Source organism: Pipistrellus hanaki, assembly GCF_964339955.1.
Source record: "Pipistrellus hanaki genome assembly, chromosome: 16".
NCBI lineage: Eukaryota > Metazoa > Chordata > Mammalia > Chiroptera > Vespertilionidae > Pipistrellus > Pipistrellus hanaki.
The window spans coordinates 26890423-26905251 of record NC_140518.1 but is presented as its reverse complement, the minus strand read 5'-3'; the positions used below and the strand labels follow the sequence as shown (position 1 = coordinate 26905251).

The following is a 14829-nucleotide window of genomic DNA, read 5'->3' as shown; positions in this document are numbered from 1 at the left end:
AACTCTCAGCCAAAAGCTTTTAATCTCCTTATACATATTATCCTCTAATATGAAACAATCGTTAGCTTCCTTAATGAAAAACAAACAAATAAAAAAAACCCTAAAATTTTATAGTCCCCTAAATATATCTATGAATTTAGAGACATTACTAAGAATGATTCCAAATCTAAATACTGTCACCACGGTGAGAATTTTAATGGAAGTTAGCTGGGCATCAGTCAGCTCATTGTCTTTGTAAGTAAGTATCAGCGTAATAGTTATCCACTATTTCCTTTTGTATTTTAACAGAATGCCTGGTACCCAGTAAATAAAATTAAGAACCTGTTAAGAATTGCAGTGAAGATTTTGTTCTTTATAGACTGCAGCAAGTCTGAGTTGAGGAAGTTCTGACAGATGCAAAACGTGCACCTGTTGCAGGTGCACATACAGCGTAACCGGGCATGGCTGTGAAAACACACAGAAGGACAGGCGTTGAGTTCTTACTTACAGATATGGCACAAGTCAGGGTGTGCCAACTTAAAAAAATTTAGGCATAAGCGACACTAAGGAAAAGAATAGTGTGGGGCATGCTAAAGTTGTGCAGAATTCCACGTATATAAAAAGTATAGTAAACAGCTATAGCTCCCTCCTTCCTCCCTATAGAAAATCTAAGGACAAGGGAGATGGACTTATTATCGCAGGAGTTTTAGTGGAATAAATATGCACAGCAATAGCTGGCACCCTCATCTAAATTAAAAAGAAAAAAACGGAGTAAGCCATAGCACCCACCAAACGGACAAAATTTACTAACATTTAAATAACCATTCCCTCCTCCTCCTCCTTCTCTTCCCTCAGCATACACACATGCCTGAAAACCAGGAAGAAGAAGAGTGACAAATACACACAAAAATCGAAAGACGAGTATTTTCAAACCTTGAGGAGATATGAACATCATCTTTGAAATATCAAGCACCTTGATTCCCAAAGGAAATCAAAGAGCTTCATCTTGAACAAAATATAGGGTTAATTTCATCTGCTACTATGAAATTCTGGGTAAGGATATAAAAATCAACAATGATCCAACTGGTATTAGATATGAAATTTGGGGAGGCTTTCTGATTCCTTTCTGGTTGAGTGGAATTGCACTAGTTGGTACAGGCACATGGGGCAACCATTTCACCTCCGTCCTAACATAACAGCCAAAGTAGGGGGTCTCCAATGACTGCTCAGTGGTCAGAGGCATCAGACACACACAGCCTGAATCACACTACCCTGGAGGGGTACTGTGCAGAACCCCCACAGAAGAGCACCGCCTGGTGAATCAATGCCATCGCTTCCTGTAACACCTGAACATTTTTGAAAGGCTTCTCAGTCAAAGGACTGGCCCAATCTGAGTTGGCTTAGCTTGTGAGATCGGATGAGACCACGGGGCACAGTGGCATGGTTGTGAAGATTTAGCAGCATCCCAATAATGCCTAATTCCCAACATGAAGAAAAACAAGAATTAATTCAAAACTTGACTTGTGATGATGAACATATCACTGCTACTAAGTCGCTGCCAGCTGTCATACTGGAATCTATCTCTTACTTTATAAATACTGAGTCAGACTGTTCAACATACACCGGCTCCACCCACCAAAAAGGAAGGGTGCAAAGTATGCTTAGCAACAGGGAGATGCTTCATGAGAAGGAGTTTGGGATTAACCAAATAAACAAGTGTCCAAGTATGTACATTTATCATACACACACACACACATACACACAAAGTGCAGTAAAATGTTAAAAGGTACAGGTCTAAAAGGTGCAGTTATTTGCAAGATTAAAATAGTGCATTTACACAGTAAACAAAGGACACCATAATACACAGTTAGGCAGTAAGCCTGACCAAGCAGTGCGTTTCTGGATAATCACTAAGTCTTAATTATGGCAAGAAAGAAGACTTGCTCATCTATAAGAAAATGTCAACAAAATCCCACAGAAGCCATAAAGAAAAAGTAACTTACAAAGCTGTTTTTAGAAAGACCCAGACTTTTCTCAAATTCTCTATTCTATCAGTGTTGCCCATGTCTTGGGAGAGTTTGTCTCTGTAATGATCCTCTCTGTAGATACATATATGAGAGTTTTAAAGCAAAGGTAAAACATAAATAAGGCTGTGCTTATCTTATAGTAATAGAAATGACTTGTCTTCCAACATAAATAGAACTGCAAGGGTTTACTGCATTTTTTAGAAAGTATTAATTAGTTAATGGGGGAATAGCAGTCAAGTTAACCCTGACTTGAAAAATCTGTAACGAACAACTTTCTGGAAAAAAAAACTCAGCTTACAGCAATGTTTGATTACTCTTTCATACTGTAGTTTTCATAAGAATAATAATTTAGAGAATAACAATTATAAACTATAAAGTCCCGAGAAACGCACTGCCTGAAAACTATCTTGTTACAAAACAGAATTTTTACATAGTGCTCGAGGAGAATGCCATTAAAAACCATGCAATTTTAAGGCAGTTAGTAAACTATGAAGATGACCGGTTATGTGCTTGTGCATGTGCATGTATAGATATACAATAAATGTACATAAATGTGGTATAACACAATGTAAAACATTTATATAGCAGGAATTCCAATTACAACTACTTTTTACAGCACTTAAAAAAGACATCATATTCTGAAGACATCAAATATACCCATAATTTAACTTTATAAAAGATTTTAGTATCCCTCACACACTCAAGGTCAATTAATCAACAGAAAAATATAAAAATGAACTTTGTTCATATGGAAATACCTTACAAGCATAAAGCAACATGTGCCAACCCCACTTTATTGCAGTAAAGACTGTTTTTTTTGTTTTTTGTTTTTTTTTTAATGCTGGGTGGGGAGCTTAGTTTTATTATACTACCCTATTAAGATAGTTATAGCATGCTCAAATACATTCAAATACTGTCAGCACTGTTTAAATAAATTTATTATGGCACCCAAACCAAATGTGCATTTTTCTCAAATTTGTACCTTCTCATTATAATCTCTTTCTGTTGCTGAACAACTTCTATGGACAAAGGTTCCACCCTCATGGCTAAGAATGGCATGCAATGTCGTTGTGAACCATGCAACATGAAAATGATGGCAGAGTGAGTACTTACGGGTACATGGCCATTGTTGTCAATTTAACAAAGATATCTTTACTGGGTGCCTCAGTGGTATTGCAAGTGAAGGCTTGTGGTGGAGGCATTTTGTGTTTCCTGCAGAAATCAGCAGGTGAAATACTATATTCTTGTTTAACTTCATGCAGGTCTGACTTTGCAGCTATGATTAAGCAAGGTATTCTGCTATCCATAAAGTGTTGCTGTGGAATAAAAAATGAAACAAAAATCTGATGACAAGTTCAAGAATTACTGTTTAATTAAATGTATACTAAAATTTTTCTCTGGATAGGCAAAGCAACAATAGTGGTCCAAGTCAGTCTCATAATACGACCAGGGCCACTTTTCTAATGCTGGTAACAATATAAACCTGTAATGCTTCCTCAGATTCATCGAATTTGAAAATTTTTTTTAATGAAAAAGACATATTTTGAAATTAAAAAAATTCCATAAAGTCCTCTATTCTAAAGCACACTATTTTCTTTTTTCGTATTGCCTTCAGTCTTTAAAAAAAAAAAAATTTTTTTTTATTGACTTCAAAGAGGAAGGGAGAGGGAGAGATAGAAACATCAATGATGAGAGAGAATCATTGATTGGCTGCCTCCTGCATGCCTCACACTGGGGATTGAGCTCGCAATCTGGGCATGTGCCCTTGGCTGAAATCGAACCCAGGACCCTTCAATCCAAAGGTCAGTGCTCTATCCACTGAGCCAAATAGGTGAGGGCTACCTTCAGTCCTTAAGCACATGCATTTATATACTACATTTTATATAGTGTCCGTCATGCTGGATATAAACATTAAAAAATATATAATACTGATGTTTTCAGAATTCAAAACCATTGTTTTTAATGGCTGTTTAATAGACCACTGGATTGTTTTATCTTAATTTGGTAAAATATCCTCTCCTATTCTTAGACATCTAAATTATTTCTAGTTTTTTGCTATTAAAAATAATGCTAGAATAAATTCCTTTGTACATAAAGTTTTATGTACAAAGGAATCAAATCTTGTTAAAATCTCAAAGTGACTAATAACTTTTTAAGCCTCTGGTTTTCCCCCTTGCTCTGTTATTCATGACGGACCTGGCAATACACAACCCATGTGCATCCCTAACAGCCAAGAAGACCTTCCATTGATACAGGGGGTCTTAACCAGGAATGCATATCAGAGCCATGCCTGGAAAAAAAATGTTTTTAAAAATACAGATGTCTGGGACCTTACACCTTAGAACAAAACCAGAACCTTTAGGGACAGGACACAGATGTATACACTTTTTAAAAGTTCCACAAATGATTTTCTTGGTTAGAAACCACCACATTACAGTTCCATTAAACTGCATAGAAAGTTAAACTTAGTTATACACCAAAAGAGCAACAAACCTTAAAAATCCTGGCACAGTATTCAAAGGATTTAGGATTACTGACATCGTATACGAGGCATACAACATCACAAATGATCTCAGCCTCAGTTAGAAATTCCGATTCTGAGATATCATGCAACTTGTAAAAGGAAAAAAAAATGAGAAACATAAATATAAAATCAATGAATAATTAAAGTCACGATGTTTTACTATTTGTTTAACTTAACTTCCTAATTAAAAGATACTAGTTAAGCATACATTTTCAGACCATTTTTAGAAGTGGGAAGTGCGAATAAGTATCTTCTCATTTTGTGAATTAAAAATGGTGATTGGGATTTATAAGAGCTAACATTTATTGAGTGACTAAAGGGTACTGGGCAGACCCTTTCCCTGCATTCTCTACATTCTATAGATAAGATGACAGGCTCTGAGATTAAGTCAACTGCTTAAAATAACACTTCTAACCAATCATTTAACCAAAATTTCAACATAGATATGACTCAAAGTCTATTTTCATTCTATCATACTACCGTTTCTCCCCACCAATCAAAACCACAAAGCAAAGAACTTCTCACACTATGCTCCACTTGTTCTTCTTTATTGCCTGCACTTTTTAAATGTTAACTGTAAAACTTCTAAAGAAATATCTCATCTATGATATGATAATAATCCAACAAAGTAGAATCCGGGACTGAGTTATATAAGATAGTGCCTCTTTGTTGAAGAGAAGAAAGGGGAAGTGTAGAGTCAGAAGTGACTCAATATACTCCAAATAAAACACTATTATAACACGAGCATTCAGATGTGAAAGATGCTAATTTACAAATAATACTGTAAGAATAAAAACAGGAAAATTAACAGTCAGTAATAATTACTGAGTGCACAGTAGGTAAAGAATAGGAGATAAATAAGGTATAATAAGAAACTGGCAAAAAACTTTTATCATCGAGTAAAACTCAAGTGATCATTTGTCTGACAGAACATTATAATGTTTCTAATATTAGCTAACTTAAGAAACTCAGGCTCAGAGAGAGTAAGCCACTTGCCTGAGGTAACACAGCTAATCAATGGTCAACCAGCGTTCAAAATGAAATCTGACTGGGTCAAAAGAGAACATATTAATCTCTCTCTACTGCATTTCATAGTATCATTTCAGTTATACCCTTCTTTCATTCATTTTTCTTAGGCTCACACATTTGTTAGGTATACTCCTTCCCCACTAAACAGGTAAAACTCAATTCTGATTATAGATACACTATCAAACACCTGCACTAAGGTTTTCATATTAATTTCTAATTAACAGTAGAGAATAATATTTTAAAATAAAAGGGCAAGAAAAAGTAGTTAATATTTTTACTTTCTTATTGTAGTATAACATACAATTAAACACACAAATAGATGAATTTTTACTTATAGCTATACCCTTGTAATTACCATAAATATCAAGGGAATTAAAATTAATTCCAATGAATGAGCCAGGTTGGGAGGGAAAAAAATCACATGAAAGTTCCACATACAGTCATTAAATTAAACCCAATTAGTTCCCAAAGAGTCTTTTAAAAATATATGTAATAATTAATCATCTTTATATACCAGAAAACTTACCAATAAATATTTCTCTTGTCCATATACATAAACAGTGTTAATCGCATAGTAGGATTTATGATCATCACGAATTTTCTTCTGCCTCTGAAAATAACCAAAAATTTTAATATTTATAGTAAGATATTACAGCAACTAGTTGTCATCAATACATATACCTGTGGGTCTGTCAAATAAAAGGGCATTCTTCCCTGCACTATGTATTATTTTTCAATACAAAGGAGGCACTGAATTCACGTTTCTTAGTTCTTAAGGTCTAAAACAAAAGAGGCATTTGCTCAGTACTTGTGAAGGCAATGACTGAAAAGGAAGTAAACTACATTATTGAAACTGTATTCCAGAGCCGCCTGCTGGCACTTCTCATTATACTGTAATTTTATCTGATATGAGACTCATCTGGAAATATGTCAATCTCCTTACTCACAGCAGCAGTCAGAATGGGATTTCAGCATTGCAGTCTAAGTCTTTACTGTATATTCACTTCATGCCAAGCACTGTTAGGACTTTCACAAGTACATTCATTTAATTTTCATCTAAACACTGATTTAAAAAAAAAATAATAGCCAACATAAAAAACCAAAGATAGGGTTGTGAACAATAACACAATATACAGATAATGTATTATATAACATTGTACACCTGAAACCTTTGTAATTGTATTAACCAATGTCACCCCAATAAATTCAATAAAAAAGTATATTGAAAATAAATAAATAAATAAATAAATAAACAAGCAAAGATAAAGCCAGTTCAACAGAATTATTGTTACACTTTATTTTTAAAAAATATATATTTTATTGCCTTTTTTACAGAGAGGAAGGGAGAGGGAAACTTTGGTCAGCTGCCTCCTGCACTCCCCCCACTGGGGATATGCGCTCGACCAAGACACATACCTCTGACAGGAATTGAACCTGGGACCCTTCAGTCTGCAGGCTGATGCTCCATCCATTGAGCCAAACCATATAGGGCTATTGTTAGACTTTAGATTATACTGTACACAGGTCACTGAGTTATATAATTATCTAAAAAGGTTAATAGCTATAAAAATTATGTAACCTCATGACTATAAAAATTTGTAGGATAAAACTATATTTTTCTCACCATTAAGTTTCTTCCAAGAAGGGCCTGAAGAACTCCACTTTTCCCACAGTTTTTCATCCCAATTACATTACATCTGAACACATTTCTTTGAGTCTGTTTTTTCTGAAGATCTATCTTTTTATCTCTTGTTACTAAAAAGGAAAAAACACACACAACTAATTATGTACCACTTAGACTCACTGACCTTCATTTACCTTCTGCTAAATAGGGTATTGCTACCTTTCTCTTATCAATAAATAAACATACTGTACAACAGTCAAACTGTGTGCGAAATAAAGTACTAAATATGATACAGAAGGGCCTCACTTAGTGGAAAAGATGCATATCTGAAAAGTTGGCTGCCAAGTGACCTTCTAGTAACCAAATGAAATATATCCTATATAACGAAAGCCCAGCGACCAAATGGCAGAACGACTGAATGACCGGAACAACTGCGGCCCCCTGACCTGGCCAGCCCCACCCCTGACCAGCCCCCATCGGGGCAGGCCGACTGGACCCCACCAGTGCACAAATTCATGCATTGGGCCTCTAATTTAATAATAAAATAATACATTTCATAAGGAAAATGATATCTTAAAAATGAATTAAAATTACAATAAATATAGCCTACATTATATCTCACCTATCTTTTTTTCTGTGATAAGTTATTGTCATAATGAATTACAAGCTAAAAGATGCTCTCTGAAATCAGCACTCTCTTGGATCTATGAATGGTCAAGGGATATGCACTCTGGGGTTAACTGGCCTTTCCAATGGAAATCTGTAAAAGAGGCAGGCCAGGAAACAATGCTGTATCAGCCGAGAAATGGGGCATTTCTTTTTGAGGTACAGAGACCCTAAACTATAGCTAAAGATTCAATTGCAACAAAGCACACCAGAGGCAAATAACTGAAAATGATAAAAAAAAAACAACACACACACATATTAGTTATGGGTTAAATAAGTTATAGAACATCCATATGATGACACATTATTTAGCACCAAAGATACATAAAAGTCGATTAATGATATAGAAAGATGTCCACAGTATTTTGTTGCATGAAAAAAGCCTCATACTGGCTGGCAATTAGTTCCTTACTCTTTGATGATGAACTAAAATACTGTTTTGTTCATTGATTAAGATGATAAAGGGCTCTGTCACTTTAAGATTGGCTGTCTTCTTGTGCTGGGGCTTCCTGTAAGATGCAGCATTCCCCGCTCCCCCCCAATTGGGATATAAGAAACTCTTGAAATATCAGTTCCCTAATGTGTTATTTTCATTCCTATGGGTTTTCTTTAAATGGGGGACATTGCTTGGCAAGAATTGTAAGGTTTGTGAAAAACTTATGAATGTGGAAAATGGTGACAAAGCTGAGAGATGTACAATCAGTTCAATATCAGGTTTATGTGTTAATATGCATTGTTTTAATGTTCAAAGAAAATTAAAACACATATTTACTTCATGCCAAGCACTGTTAACTATATTTTTAATGCCTGTGGCTCCCCCTGATTTTCATCAGCGGAGTAGCCTCGGGTAAACTAGAAGTAAAAACTTTGCTCTCTTTTCTGATAAACAATAAAATCAAGCATCTTAATGCAAAAGGAATGATCAAATCACAGGGAAAACAAATAAGAGTGTAGACATGGAAGACTAGCAAAGATATATTTATGTTCACTTTTTTTACATATGAAAGTGGAACCTTCAAAATGTTTCTAATTTTTTTTTTACTAATTATATTTACTTACCTGTAATGGCTGAAGCTTGAGACTCTTGTTCAGTCAATATTGAATAGCCTAAGTAGCCCAAATATTCCAGGCACCGCTGTACATCTAAATAGGTTGTGAGCCTAAGAAATAGAGTTTAAAATGTGAGAAGTTCCTCCATGAACATTTATAGAAAAAAAAATTCCAATAGCTCAAAGAATTTTACCACCAGATGTAGATGACTTTTGTCAGGCTGCTTTAATTTCCCATGTGCCCAACCAGGGCCCTTTCTACAAAGCATTCTTAAGACAGAGAAGGGAGGAGAATGCAAGATGTGGGGGGATTCCATATCTCCCTGCCCAGAAAGAGCAAGGCCACATAGATGAGCAGTGAGCTGCTGGTAAATCTAGAGCAGGGATTTTTGAAAATTATTTGCTTCCCAACTTACATAAGTACACTGCAAATACTGGCTAGTTGAGCACTTAATGATAATCTGAAAAGGTTTGTGAACGGAGCAAAAATAACTAAAAGGTACAAGTCTTTTTGTGGGATAACACCACTCACACAACATCCTTACCTAATTACTTGAAATTAGGTAGTCTTTTTATGATTTGAAAAAAGAATAGATTCTGGTATTAAGAAAAGTTACTCTCACCAAGATTAAAGTAATGATGTCCTCATATATGACCAGAGGATTTCCTTAGCATCCTAAATACAATGTCTGCTAGGCTATCCCCAGACTGTAGACAAACACTCACTAAGAGTGCGTGACAAACAATGAAAACCCTTAAGTCTTCAGTGCCAAGATATGCTCTTCCCATATACTAAAGGTGTAAAGAATTTTGCAATAGCAATGATGTTTCTAATTCTCTTAATAATAAAAAGGATTTGGGGGGGGGGATGGTAAGATATGTACACAGATAATAATTTAATAAAAAAAATTTTAAAAAGAAAAAAAAGGATTAAAATTTAGCTCACTTTTTATATGACTTATTACGGTTTCCATGTACATCATCCAAAAGCAAACAGATCCCTTCACTATCAATCCTGCTTATTATGATTGAAACACCTAGTAAGATCTGAAAAACTTACAAAATGATTAACATAATGCAACGTAATTCTAAAGTAGTGGTAATTCTAGAGCAAACAGGTGAGCTCTATACTCACGTCCACTGGGAAAGGAATCCCTGGTAGGTTATCCAGCCTCTTTCATTTGTACAAACTGTGTTATTCACATCTGGCCCCCAGGGTATGTAAGGGAAAACTTTAAATAAATCTTTAAGTTCATCAGGTGACAAAGCACAGTCTCTATCCTGAAGATACACAAGGAAGTATACATAATGTTAGATTCCCAAACATGAAAGCCCCTTGTCTAGTAAATCTATGCTTCTGAAAACTAACATATGAAAAGAAATTTTACATTTTATCAAGGAAATGTCTTACATGTTTATAAGAAAACTTATACAAGAGTCTATAAACTAAGCTTTTTCATCTTGAGAAAACAATAAAAATAGGAGTACTTTTGCTAGTTTAACTTAAGAGAGTTCACCGTATTTTCTGGCGTATAAGACGACACTGTGTTCTAGTAAAAAGCCTGCTCAGATTGGCCAGAGTCAGAGAGGCGGTCTATTAAAAAAAAGAACTGGTGTTGCCTCGGAAGTGGGGGGTAGTCTTATACAGCGAATATAGACCTAAACCTATGTTTTAACTAAAATTAGGGGGTCGTCTTATACGCCCGGTCGTCTTATACGTCCGGTCGTCTTATACGTAGGCAATTTTTGGCCACGGGACATGAGTACCCCAAAACTAAGGGAACAGAGTTAAATCACTCACTGAAAAATATCTTATCATGGAAAATTACAGATAAAAGCTTACCAAATCATGTTTGTCAAAGGTGCTTTGGAGAAACAAATACGCATGATGATTTAATTCAGTAGTGCAATCAGGAGGTATTTTTAGCCTGTTGATGACAAAATTTAAGAGTAAAACAAATCATTAATCAAATATTGAAATTTAATTTTAAGAAACGAATATAAAACTGCAACAAGTCTTTTTTGTGGGAAAACACCACTCACACAATATCCTTGCCAGACAGGTGGACTCTCCAGAGGAAAGTCACTAGAGTGGCCTGGCAAGCCTTAGGGTCAAAATAATGCTCATTCCGAGTTGACATGTAAAGTGCTCTTAAATATCTGAAGGGCAGGTTGAAATAATTTTTTTTTATAAATAATACTGATTAAACCATTAACAGGTTTGTTCCTCCTCTATAAACAAATTGTGAGTCATAATTATGTCAACACGGTAATGAGTTGAAGATGATGCAAAGAGATGTTATTTCTGCCCGATTTGACCTTTTTGATTCACCCTAAATTTAGTTTAATAAACTTTTATCAAATGCACTGAGTCAGGTATTAGGGATACAAAAAGAAGACAAGCTTCGCCCCTCTAAGAAACCACATTCAAGTGGGAGATGGACCACAGATAACTTCACTACTGCAACAGAATGGGACAAGTACGGGCAAGCTGAGGATGCTCGGGGAGCCCACGTGAATCGGAACATCTGTGTCCTGGGGATGGAAGGTGTCAGCGCCGCCGAGAGACACTGTCAAATGAAGTGAGACTTGAAGGATAAGAGGAATTAATTAGGTTGAGGGGAGAGGGAGGGAGAGAGTGGAAATACCATGGGTAGAAAATATGATTGGTGGACTATAAATAGTTTCGTATTTACTTCTGGAATGAAGGCAGGGAGTGAGCATGAGCGGATCAGGAATGACCTCATGTACCATGTTAAGAAGCTTGGGCTTTATCCTGTCTTGAAGGGAAGTGCCAAGGTTACATCTGTATTTATATACCTATTCAATCTAGCAACAGTGTGAAGGACAGAGGCAGAGTTTAATAAGAAAGCTAGAAAAATTCAAGTGGCAGCTCTAAGCGGCTATTTTGCAGAAAATTCAAGGCAGAGAAATAAAGACATTGAAAGAGATAATAGAGCCACAGAGCCATAAGAGATGGGAGTTTTCTCACTGTCATACTTAAGAAAGCAATAAGCAACCCCTTGTAGAATTTATCTACCCACATAAATGGTACAGAAAAAAAATCTTGACAAAAATGTTATGGACAATTTCATTCATTCATTCAATATAGATTTATTGAAAAAGCTGGAAAATTACTGGAGCCAAAATTTAATTTAGTAACTTTGACAAGAGAGGTTTCAAGTTAGAACTGATTGATGGACCAGGAATCCAACCAGAAAGAACTCTGCTTCCTTAATGATGGGAGGAAAAAACAAATGACAAAGTCCTGAACTCTTACATACTAGTTCTGCATATTTTATTTTAGCATAGGGGTGCTATGCTAAAATAAAAAAGGACGACATGAAGATTACACGCTGCTGAAAAAGTAAAGAAGAAAGGCCAAAGCTTCAAAGGCCAGACTTTGGGAAGTCACTTCCCTGTTACAGGAGTGGCATCCTACAGCAAGGCAGGCTCCTGTTTTGGGGTGACACTGGGCACATTTTTATTTATTTATCACAAGAGGCCCGGTGCACGAAATTCGTGCACAGGGGTGCAGGGGAGGGGGGGAGGGGAGGTGTCCCTCAGCCGGGCCTGCAACGAAACTAGCATCCCTCACCCCGGCCTCTAGCCAGAGGCTCCTCCCATCTTTCTTGCAGCCTCTGGGAAGATGCTTGTCCTGGGTCTTCCTCAGGGCCCAGGCCTATAATGCCCAGCAACTAGGATACTTGGGGGCTTGGGTTCTCAGGTCCAGCTTCCCTGCCCTGCGTGGTGCCTATCAGCTGCGGAGGGAGCTGTGCCTCAGGAGTTGCCCCCTTGGACCATACTACTTTTGAGTGCAGGGGGTGGGGGACAACCTTGGCAGCAGTGATTTGATATCTGTAGGCGCCTGCTAGACATCCCCGCCCTGTCATGGCATCACGCTGGTCACGTCCAGACTGCAGGCAGGGGGCTTCCAGTCTGCGACTAGGGCTGCCGGGCTGTGACTAGTGGCTGCAGGTGGAGGACCCTGGCACCCATAGGGCTCCATCAGCATCAGGAACTGGAAAGATCCATTTTTCTGGGTCTTCTCCTCCCTCCACACAGCCAGGGTGCTAACTCTGGGCTTGTGTCCCCACAGGCCCCTTCCCGCCCTCTGTGCAGCCGGGATGCGGACGCTGGGCTCCTATCCCCATAGGCCCCTCTCTCCCTTCGCAGCCAAGAAACAGAAGCTCGGCTTGTGTTGCTGGGGCGATACTGCCAGTGTCTGCTATGGTTGCCACTATTTTTTGTCGCAGAGTGACAGTTAATTTACATATTACTATTTTATTAGATAGGATTATTATCATTATTTTTTTAAAGGTTGGTCCTATTTAAAAAAATATATATTTTATTGATTTTTTTTTTACAGAGAGGAAGAGCGAGGGACAGAGAGTTAGAAACATCAACGAGAGAGAAACATCGATCAGCTGCCTCCTGCACACCCCCTACTGGGGATGTGCCCGCAACCAAGGTACATGCCCTTGACCGGAATCGAACCCGGGACCTTTCAGTCCTCAGGCCGATGCTCCATCCACTGAGCCAAACCGGTTTTGGTGATAGGATTATTTTTAATCCTCACCCAAGGACATGCTTAGAGAGAGGAAGAGCAGGAAGGAGAGAGAGAACCATTGATCGTTGCCTTTCCATATATGCCCCAACTGGGGACCAAACTGCAAGCCAGACCAGGAACTGAAAGGGCAACCTTTTGGTGCACGGGACGATGCTCTGACTGAGCCACTCCAGATGGGCTGGGTCCATTTTTAAACAAACAGAACATAAACACAGCACTATTTAAAGAAAAACAATCACAAATAGACTGCTTGTTTAGGAAAAAACGCTTATTTTATCCTAAGCTAAGAACAGACTATAAACCTTAGGAAGGAGAAGGGCTAATGAAAAAAAAAAAAAAAAGTTAACCAATATACTTTTCATCTATTGACTTCAAAAACAGCTTGCCTAGCATATTTTATCTTTTTTCTCAGTAGAATTTTTAAAAATACTTGTAGCCTGGCCAGCGTGGCTCAGTGGTTGAGCATCCACCTACGAACCAGGAGGTCAGTTCAATTTCCAATCAGGGCACATGCCTGGGTTGTGGGCTCAATCCCCAGTGTGTGGCATGCAAGAGGCAGCCAGTCAATGATTCTCTCTCACCATTGATGTTTATATATATATATATATATATATATATATATATATATATATATATATATAAACATATATATATAATTTCATACACACACACACACACACACACACAACGTAATTCCCCTTTCCCTTCCTCCCTGAAATCAATAAAGACATATATATATATATATATATATATATATATATACACCCCATACACAAAAAACACTTGTATTCTCCATGAGAAGAAAAGGAAAGTCTGAGCCATTCTACAAATCAGTGGCTCTCCACTGGGGATGATTTTAGTCCTGAGGGAACATTTGGCGACTTCTAGAGATGCTAGACATTTTCACTTGTTACAGTTGTGGGAGGAGGTGTTACTGGCATCGAAGGATGTTCTAAAAATCTTATAATGCATGGGACAGACTCTACAGCAAAGAATCATCCAGACCAAAATGTCAATAGAGCCGAGTTTGAAAAACCCTATTTCAAATCTCTCTATAAATCTAAATTATTCCTGAGTACCCCAAAGCCTACCTATGTGCTAAATAAAACTTTAAAATACTTGGCAAGTGAAATTAATTAGAAAGCCAAAGATACATACAAGGGGAATAAATATTCAGGTGTCAATCCCAGGTCATCATCATAACCAAATCGTCGAAGCACAGTCCAAGTCGTTTCATGTCTCCCTCTCTGGATAAAAAGTGTGTGTAAAAAAAGAAAACCTGAAATAAAATGAATTAGTAAGCACAGTTGATGTGAAAAAGAGCCCAGGCTCACCTGGGAGAAAAGCATGCAACGCATAAT

General features: G+C 37.2%; 1 protein-coding gene across 11 annotated transcripts in view; it reads right to left on the bottom strand.

Moving 5' to 3' along the window:
* Nucleotides 1-14829, bottom strand: part of RHOT1 (ras homolog family member T1) — a 51156-nt gene that overhangs the window by 13231 nt on the left and 23096 nt on the right. For 5 of the 11 annotated variants that reach the window (XR_014793053.1, XM_084862740.1, XM_084862746.1 and 2 more), the window contains exons 11-19: nt 14627-14747; nt 10742-10826; nt 10034-10179; nt 8909-9009; nt 7184-7314; nt 6086-6169; nt 4500-4619; nt 3120-3322; nt 322-444 (exon numbers count right to left, since the gene is read on the bottom strand). Coding sequence is in view for 10 of the 11 variants with exons in the window: in XM_084862740.1 (XP_084718866.1) it covers nt 322-444; nt 3120-3322; nt 4500-4619; nt 6086-6169; nt 7184-7314; nt 8909-9009; nt 10034-10179; nt 10742-10826; nt 14627-14747 (1114 nt within the window). In the remaining variant the exon portion in view is untranslated. Of the gene's footprint in view, nt 1-321; nt 445-1982; nt 2079-3119; nt 3323-4499; nt 4620-6085; nt 6170-7183; nt 7315-8908; nt 9010-10033; nt 10180-10741; nt 10827-14626; nt 14748-14829 lie in introns of all 11 variants that reach the window. The other 6 variants (XM_084862738.1, XM_084862741.1, XM_084862742.1 and 3 more) reach the window with 3 other exon arrangements.